We start from the raw sequence: 9,906 nt of genomic DNA, 5'->3' as shown, positions 1-9,906 counted from the left end.
TGTGTGTGTGTGTGAGAGACAGAGTGTGTGTGCGTGTGTGTGTGAGAGACAGAGTGTGTGTGTGTGTGTGTGTGTGTGAGAGAGAGAGAGAGAGACAGAGTGTGTGTGTGTGTGTGAGAGAGAGAGAGAGTGTGTGTGTGTGTGGTGAGAGAGTGTGTGTGTGTGTGTGTGTGGTGAGAGAGAGAGTGTGTGTGTGTGTGTGTGTGAGTATGTGTGTGGTGAGAGAGAGAGAGTGTGTGTGTGCCTGAGTATGTGTGTGTGTGTGAGAGACAGTGTGTGTGTGTGAGAGAGACAGTGTGTGGGTGTGTGTGAGTATGTGTGTGGTGAGAGAGAGAGTGTGTGTGTGTGCCTGAGTATGTGTGTGTGTGTGAGAGACAGTGTGTGTGTGTGAGAGAGACAGTGTGTGTGTGTGTGTGTGTGTGTGAGTATGTGTGTGGTGAGAGAGAGAGTGTGTGTGTGTGCCTGAGTATGTGTGTGTGCGTGAGAGACAGTGTGTGTGTGCGTGTGTGAGAGACAGAGTGTGTGTGTGTGTGTGTGTGTGAGAGAGAGAGAGAGAGAGAGAGAGAGAGAGAGAGAGAGAGAGAGTATGTGTATATGTGTGTGTGTGTTGGGCTTTTTTTTTTTTTTGGTGCTTTAATGCCCAAGGTCAGGGTCAGCCAACTGCAACCTGAAGCCCACCACCTGTTCTTCCAAAATAAAGTTCTGTTGGGAGCCAGCTGTCTTGGTCCATCCCTGCTCCTGAAACGACATGCCACAAACTGAGTGGCTGCACCAAGAGCTTCTTACTGCTTTGATGGCTGAGACATGGGGAAGGCTTTCTGCCTCACAGATGTTACCTTTGTGTATGCCTTCCTTAGTAGAGGGCAAAGGCCTCTCAAGGCCTAATCCTACCCCAGTCCCTTCATCAGGGGAGGTGGGGTTAGGACTGCTCACAGTAAGTTTGTGAAAACCCAAATCTGCAGATGCCAGCCTACCCGTGCCTGTGTATGTGTTCTTGGTGGCTGCTTTTACACCCCAGTGGCAAACCTGAAGAGTCATGGTTTGCAGACACTGAAATATTAAGTGTCTGGCTCCTTAAGGACGATTTTGCTGCCCAGCCCTAGAATAGCATCTCTCTCAGCATCCTGCCTTGATGCCCATGTCCACGCATCCATGTGTCCACGGCTCTGGTGTTTACATGTCACACATAGCTGTGGAATGCTTGAAATGTAGTTAGTGCAAGAGAGACACTAAATCTTCACATTGATTTAGTTTTAACTAGCTCATACTGAGATGTTGGATAACCTTTTTTTCATCGTTGTGTAACTGTCCCAGTGCACTGTAGTTGAGCACAGTGGATGAGAAAGGAGCTGGCAGTTGGAAGTTAGCCACATAGCCTCTGCTGGAAGGAGTGAGAAGGGAAGGAGGCAGGTCCTTAGGTTCAGTGGTAGCATCTGAGCTCTTAGTAGCAGTATCCTGGGCAGGCTGCAGAGAGCAGGATTTATTGAACACTCAGAGCTCTAGTTTACCATGTGGTCAGAAAAACTGAATACTTTCCCAGTTTACTTCTTGTTTATATTTAGAGTCCAACCCAAAACATAGACAAGTGTGCATGGTAATGTATTTCCGATCTTTGGCACAGACACTCAGCAGAGATGAGGCACGCTGCCATCATGATGAGTGAGAGCCTGGGCCACACAGAGGTGTCCATGTCAAGTACTGTCACAACAAAGGCCTCTTCACACATCCCTTTCCCTCCAGGGCTATTTCAAGGACACTCGATCAGTAAGGGCTGCAGAGATGCTCTGCAGTTAAGAGTTCTGGCTTCTCTTCTAAACTTAAATTTGATTTCCAGCAGCCAGGGGCATGGCAGTTCACAACCATTTCTAACTCTAGTCCCAGGGAATCTGACACCTTCTTCTGGCCTCTAAACACAAATGGTACATAGTCATAACACAGGCAAGATGCACACACACACACACACACACACAGGGCGGGGGGAGAGAGAGAGAATGAAAGAATAAGTTAGTGGCTGTTTTTTGAGATCCAAGACAATTTCCCTTGAGGCTCCACTTCTTTCCTCCTCTTCATCTTCCTCCTCCTTTTTTGTTTGTATGTGTGTACATACATATGTGTGGTGAGCATGCATTTGTGTGAAGAGCAGGCCTGGGCATGTGTGTGAAGACCAGAAGAGGAAGTTGGTATCCTGATCTCTCACTCCCTGTGTTATTCCCTCAGACAGGCTCTCCCACTGAACTTGGAGCTGGGCTGGTGGCCAGTAAGACTCGGTGACCCTCCTACTTCTAAACCCAGTAGTGATGTTGTTACATCACTGGTTTTTTTTACATAGGTGTTTAGATCCAAACCCTCCTCCTCACCCTCTTCACCTCCTCCTCTTCCTCCTCACCCTGCTCCTCCTCTTCCTCCTCTGCCTCACTTCTCCCTACTTCTCTTTCTTCTCTCCCTTATCCCTCCCCTCCTCTTCCTTCTCTCCTTTATCCCTCCCCTCCTTCTCCCTGCCTTTCTCCTTTTATTTTTATTAGAATTTAAGAGGAAAATCCCAGAGCAGACAATCTATAAATCTCAGCAGATGCCCAAGAAGGAAGATAGAGCAAAGAAAGAAAAAGCCATAATGTTGAATTAGGCACAGAGGTGAGCTGTGTGGTAGGCAAGCACCCAGCTGGCCGGGGAGGAGAGCTTTAGCGAGCCAGTGCAGCCCAAAGTGTTAGGCAAAGCATGAGAGAAGAAAAGGAAAGTCCTGCTTCTCTGAGCACTTTGGAGAAGCAGGCACCTCCTGAAGTGCAGCAGCTGTCTGTCTCTTCTCCATCCTCTTTAGGTTTCTCAAAACTTCCAAAGCATCTTCATGGAGCAACAAAGGATGTGGACGTTCCCAGACTATGAGGCTGGGAGAGGTAATGTGCAGAGTCCGACCATGTCAGGACCCACGACTACCCTGAGAAAGAGAGCCGACTGGATTCCCTTTGTGAAGGTAAGGAGGCTGCCGTGGACAGTCACCTACCGGTGAGGCCAGCAATGCCAAAACAAAGCCTTTCCTCCCACTGAACAGGCACGCTGTCAGTACCAGGGCTCTCCTTAGTGCCCTGAGCAAACTGTCCTGCAGGACCTATGTGCCATGCTACCTGTCCTCAGCAGAGACCACTACAAACTGAGTCCTTTCTGTTCTCCTCCTGCCTTAGCTCTTTGTTGAAGGTAGCTCACTACCATCTGAGCTGGAAGTTCCCCCAACACCTGACACCCACTCTGTAGATCTGAATTTATTTCTTTTTTCATTTACTTTTTTTTTTAGATGTTTACTATACAAGGCAGAATTTTTATATAGCCCAGGCTGGCCTTGTTCACTATACTATGGAACCAAGGATTGCCTTCAGCTCTGACTGTCCTGTCTCAGTTTCTTTAGTGCTGGGGTTACAGATGTTACCACTATGCTTAGCTAAAGCTCCCTCCAATACAACACACACACACACAAACACACACACACTTGTGCACACACACACACACAAACACACACACTTGTGCACACACACACAAAAGGGGCACTCATTTTGAGCGTCCATAAGGAAGAATATTTTGTCTTGTTCTGCCTTGTCTGGGAATGCGGCCAGCGTCCCCAACTCTGTGCCTGTCTATGAATGACCATGATTGACAATGGACTCACAAATACATTTTAATGAGTAGGTAGAACTGAAAATATAGAATCTATGTGTGAGAAAGTTTGATTGTAATATGAAGGAAAGGAGTCTCTTTTTAAAGAATTGTGTGTGTGTGTGTGTGTGTGTGTGTGTGTGTGTGTGTGTGTGTGTGTATCACAAGCCTGCAGGTACCACTGTGGTCCAGAAGAGGCATCAGATCTTCTGGAATTTGAGCTATAAGCAGTTATGAGCTGTCCGATGTGTGTGCTGGGAATGAAACTCCGAAAGGAAAGTCTGGTACAATTTGTTGCTGTTGTTTATTCAAGCTGCTTTGGCAAAGTTCAGTGAAGTGTGTAGCTAATAAGCAAAGTAACTTTGCTTTTTACATTTCTGGAAGCTAAGCAGGTCTGCCTGCTAGCATGGTTGGAATCTCCCAAAGACACTCTTTCAGGGTACAGACTGCTGGACGTTTGCCACTTCCTTAGGTGGCAGGAGAGACACACAGCAGCCCCAGGCCTCTTATGAGAGGCAAATTCTCTAGGGTTCTACCTTTATGAACATATCCCCTCCAAAGTCTCACAGCATCATGTTGTTGCAGGGTGGGTTTCAACATTAATCTTAGAAAGACACGGTCCATCCTGAACAGTGAGCTGGAAGGAAGAAAAGAAGAGAGGAGACGAGGGGAGGGGAGGGGAGGGTAAAAGAAGAGAAAAGAAAACAGGGAGAGAGAGAGAGAGAGAGAGAGAGAGAGAGAGAGAGAGAGAGAGAGAGAGAGAGAGAGAGAGAGAGAGATGATAGAGATAGTTCTCTACCTGGGCTTCAACTCAGGCAGTCAGTGTAGGTGGCACAGACCCTCTGTCTTAGAGCTAACCTCCAAGCATAGATATTAAGGAGGTACATGGGCGGAACAGTCAAGAGCATCCAGCCTTTTGACACTAACACATGGCATTGTCACCTGCAGAGTTTGTGCTTGGGAATTGTACAATTGCATTTTTAAAAAAATTTGGTTTTGAGGAAGTTTAGCATTTTGTGTGTGGCTGCATTCATAGCTATTCTTGGCCACAGGTGTACACAGAAAGCTGAGCATATCTATTTGGGCTGAGATATGAATTTGAGAATTATCACCTTGATGATGTAATGTAATTTGTAGCCATAGCATTAAGTTTAGAGACACAGTTTCTCTTCTTTCTTTCTTTCTTTCTTTCTTTCTTTCTTTCTTTCTTTCTTTCTTTCTTTCTTTCTTCTCTCTCTCTCTCTCTCTCTCTCTCTCTCTCTCTCTCTCTTTCCTTTTTTCCTCAGAAACAATGGTAACTCAATCTCTGGGCACAACAATTAAAACCTATTTTTTTTTAAGATTTATTTATTTATTTCATGTATGTGGGTACACTGTCACTGTCTTCAGACACACCAGAGGACAGCTTTGGATACCCATTTCAGATGGTTGTGAGCCACCATGTGGTTGCTGAGAATTGAACTCAGGACCTCTGGGAGAGCAGTCAGTGCTCTTAACTGCTGAGTCTTCTTTCCAGCCCTTAAAACCTAATCTTGGGCTGGAGAGTTGTCTCAGTGGTTAAGAGCACTGACTGCTCTTCCAGAGGTCCTGAGTTCAAATCCCAGCGACCACATGGTGGCTCACAACCATCCGTAATGAGATCTGACACCCTCTTCTGGTGCATCTGAAGACAGCTACAGTGTACTTAGATATAATAATAAATAAATCTTTAAAAAGAAAATTTAAAATCCTAATCTTATAAGCCTTATTTGAATCTGATTTCTCCGGTGGCGAATTCTTGTGGATTCACCATGATACCAGGAAACTCTAGCAGCTACATCTTACCCCTCTGCTGTCCTGTTCCAAAAGGGACTAACTCTCTCCTGCTTCCTCTCGTCCTCCTTCCAACCCGGAAGTCCCGCCTACTCTCCCAGTGACTGGCTCCTTTATTCATTAGGTGATTGGTTCACAAGAACAGCACCAGGCCCGTCCACAACACTTCCCCCTTTCTGTTCAAATAAAAAACAAAACCTTTCTCTCAAATATAAACAACTATTACCATTTTGTAATTTATAAAGTATAAGATAAACCTAATACCCAGTCCATCATTTATGCCATTAGGATCAAACATTGTCATCTATCCAAAATTAAAAGACTTAGGATTCTATCTTGACTTATGTCCTGGCTTTAGATTGTATGCTATCTGAAAACCATCCTCTCAAATCTATTCTCTCAAAGTAAATAGCCTGGGTTGACTATGAGACTATAAGTAGTTTTTCAACCCCATCAGAAATCCGAGAATGACCAGCATTAACTGAAAATATATAGGAAGCCTAACACCACTTCCAGAATTGAGACAAATTGTAGAGACAGCTGCCTGCCTATACAGCCCCTGTAAGTCAGGAAGATGGAGCATGTTTTCAGCCTTCTGGCCCAGGATCATCTGACAGACCTTAGATATACAGAAATATTAAGGACTGCCCTGTTTTATCCCAGCAGATCTAAGCTGTATTAACCTGTAAATTGTGTCCTTTCAAGAACAGTACAGGTCTGCAGGAAAGACTGACAATTTTCTGCCCAGTGGCTACCTAGCTACAATGTATCACCTCACCTGGAGGTAAGATGCTCAGTTGCTTCTTTGAATCCACGAATGGGAAGCTGTTAGGAGCAGATTTGTCTCAACAACAAGTGAAAAAATAACATTAAATATCACATTCTGTGGATTTCTTACATTTTTGAAAATCAACTATCTACATAAAGTAATCTGGACTGTTCTCCCGTTAACTACTCTCAGCTATTTCTAATTAAAATGTCTGAAAATACCCTAACAATAAACTCAGAGCCATGAATTTGCTATTTGGCCCTTAACTCACAGGCTTAATCATCTCAGATCAGTTTATAATAACAGTTACAGGAGGACTGGGTCTAAGCTCTGTACTTTTAAATTTTTTGTGTCAATAGAAGAAATTTATACCAATGAAAACCTTGATTTTGCATCAAAATTCTGTACTAAAATAAGCAACTATGACTTCAACTTAGTAACAATTAAAAAGATTTCTACAAAATGAGATTATGGCTATTCAATCAATTCTAGCTATTCCTCCCTATTCCAGTTATGACCATTTCTATATTCTCTAGAAAGACAATCTATAATAGCCCCCCTCCAGCCCCAAAGCCCAGGGAACTGGGGCGACGACTCTTCATAACTTCATCAAGCTGAATATGGGCCTTGAGATATTTTTAAGGGAGTGGGAGGGTAGGGAAAATAGAGTTGGTTGGCCTTAAGAAGGCCACACCCATGATTTAGTCTCTGATGTCTGTGTCTTGACTGGATCTGGCTGAAAGTCCAAGACATCCAAAGTTCAAGTGGAGACTCACCAAAGCTATATATTCTGTAATATACAAATCTCAAAACAATTTTTAGTATCATCAAGCTAACTTTTATGTTTGATTCTCTGGAATCTAGTTCTCAGGGGGTCTCCCTCTATCAAATCTGATCCATATAACTCTGGAAGGTGTAAACACCTTAATCACCTTTTCCAAAAACACAAAGACAAAACCTTTCCCCCAAATCAGCACAGCCTTGAGCCAGTAATTAGAAAATGCTTTATTTAGACCTGTCTCGCAGAGGAATAATATAACCACAAAACTCAACATCACACCCATTTTGAAAATCAAAATAATCTAAAACAAATAAAGTAAACTAAGATACTGTATGTGCCTATACTAGGCCTTTCCTATCTTGCCAAGCAGGAAAAGACACTCAAGATTTCCATGGAGCCCACATTAGCAGAATATGAGCTCCCTGTGGCTGGTTAAACAATCTATACCATCTTTCTGTTTGGCTCTCTGCCCAGAGCCACAGGCATATTTTATTAATACCTGTATAATATCTGTCTGTTGAACTCTCTACCTGGAGCCACAGACATAGATAATTAATACCTGTTCAAAGCAGGCAATGATTATCATTGCACTCTCTACTCTGGAGTCAGTGACTAATATTCCCTATCCTAGTACAAATTAAAACAATCCAATTAAACTAAAATATTGCATGTATCTATACTTAGGTCTTTCCTATGTTGCCAATAAAACCCAGTATTCCCATGGAGCCCACGTTAGACAGAATATGAGTATCCTGCAAGGCAAGTAAAGCAATTTTATACCAGCTTATGGTTCGGCTCTCTGCCTAGAGCAGCCAGCCAACCTGTTATACCATCTATCTGTTTGGCTCTCTGTCTGGAGCCACAGGCATATTTTATTAATACCTGTTCATTGCCCTCTCTACATGAAGTTAGTGACTAATTTTCCCTGTCCTAGTTCTGAGCCCATGTGAAATTCCCTATGCAATTCAGACAAAATCTGTATATAAATCTATCCCAAAAGCAAATAATCCCAATTTTATAAAATCAATCTCTGCCCTAAGAAGTAGACAACTTCCATTCTACAGCTCTCTGACTCAGAGCAGCCTGCATTCCCCACAGTAGGGGACCTCAGAGCCTGCTTTCTGTGTTTCAATTCCCCCTCCCCCGTGCTTGAGTTGACGTGACTGGTCTTAGAGCTATCCAGCTACTCACTTTAAAAAAAAAAAAAAAAAAAAAAGAAGAAAAGAAATAAAATGAAACTCTGTAACTCTCAGGCTAATAATCTTAAATTTCTTGCCCAACATGTTGGTTTATCACCTGTTACAGGAAATATTAAAAAAATGAATCCACATATTCCTGCCCTAGTGCCAGCAACTCTCAGCCTCTTTGGGATGGCCGGCAACGTACTAGGGGGCAATGGCCGACCTGTTTTTATCTTGTAGAGACTCTGACCCAGAGCTCCACAATCTCTCCACCCAGTTCCACAGTTCCCTCTGGCAGGTCATTACGATGCCAGCCCCATGCTTCAGATCCCCCATGGCCGTTGTGGTGCGCATCTGGCAAACCAACGCTTTGCCGCCATACCTTTCTCTCTTGAACCCAGACGAGCCACCACGTGAAGGAAAGTACAACACAAACTCAGTTCAGAAGCAATGGTAACTCAATCTCTGGGTGCAACAATTAAAACCTAATCTTGTAAGCCTTATTAAATCTGATTCTTCCGGTGGCGAATCCTTGTGGATCCGCCATGATGCCAGGAAACTCTAGCAGCTACATCTTACCCCTCTGCTGACCCATTCCAAAAGCCAGTTTCTTAATAGGAAAGTGAGGTTTTAACTGTAAAGTTTTCAGCACTCTGTGACGACTTTTCCCTTCGGCTTTGTCAGTTTGGTGGATCCTGTGTTGGTGGTACTAGGCTCTGTTCTGCTCCATATAGTCCAGATGGAACTCGAATTTGGCACAGGCCAAGTGCCAACAGAAACTGCTGGCCCCTTCCACAGCTCAGTGACTGGTGCAGACCCTTCCCAAGGCCTCACATGCTCCAGCGGACCTTCAAGTCGGGACAGGAGATCCACCTCGGCAGGTCCTCAGATCTTCCTCAGTGTGGCTTTTGTTGAGACCCGTGAACTTATTCATCCATTAGGTCAAGCCAAAATGTGATCCTTGGCAGAAGAAGATGTTGACCAGACTCAAAGAACGGAAGAGAATAGATGAGCTAATGCACCTCCAGTCACAGTTTTTGAAGGTAAGAAAACAGACATATTCTGTTGTGGGCAAGAGGCTTGCTAAATGACATCCTCAAAAAATATCAGATGTTTTTTTCTCTTTAAAAAAATAAAAGCAAGCAAGCAAACAACAACTGATTAGCATGGGTTCACTATGAAGACTTTATTTTTTAGCCTTTTTTTTTATACATTTTTAAAAATTCGATTTTAACTGCATAGAGAGTTTCAGGCCAGTCAGGGTGACATAAAATCCTGTCTTTTCAAAAAACAAACAAACAAACAAAAAAACTGTCAAAAAGAGCTGGGCCTTTGCTTCAGTGCTGAGCTGTATGTGGTACTGATCCCTCGACTTGAACTTCCTCATCTCTGAAATTCCTGGGTGCAAATTCCCAGGAAATTTACTGTCTTAGCTACTTTAAGAACTGAGTTCATTATCAATAAACATGTTCACATTGTTGGGCAGTGGGTCTCTAGGACATTCTTACCTTGCAGCCCATACTGATTCACTGCCTGTATTGGCTAGTTTTGTGTCACCTTGACACAGCTGGAGTTATCACAGAGAAAGCTTCAGTTGAGGAAATGCCTCCATGAGATACAACTGTCAGGCATTTTCTCAATTAGTGATCAAGGGGGAAAGGCCCCTTGTGGGTGGGAACATCTCTGGGCTGGTAGTCTTGGTTCTATAAGAGAGCAGGCTG

The 9,906-nt window shown here is 43.8% G+C and overlaps 1 protein-coding gene across 1 annotated transcript in view; it reads left to right on the top strand.

Moving 5' to 3' along the window:
* The window catches only part of LOC110303781, a 178,813-nt gene that overhangs the window by 41,472 nt on the left and 127,435 nt on the right, over positions 1-9,906 (top strand). Inside the window, exons 9-10 of the mRNA XM_021174996.2 lie at positions 2,816-2,968; positions 9,127-9,228. Coding sequence (XP_021030655.2) covers positions 2,816-2,968; positions 9,127-9,228 — 255 coding nt within the window. The remainder of the gene's footprint in view (positions 1-2,815; positions 2,969-9,126; positions 9,229-9,906) is intronic.

This window comes from Mus caroli, chromosome 10, assembly GCF_900094665.2.
Source record: "Mus caroli chromosome 10, CAROLI_EIJ_v1.1, whole genome shotgun sequence".
NCBI classification, from domain to species: domain Eukaryota; kingdom Metazoa; phylum Chordata; class Mammalia; order Rodentia; family Muridae; genus Mus; species Mus caroli.
The sequence above is the reverse complement of the archived record's forward strand: the minus strand, read 5'-3'. Positions and strand labels throughout refer to the sequence as shown.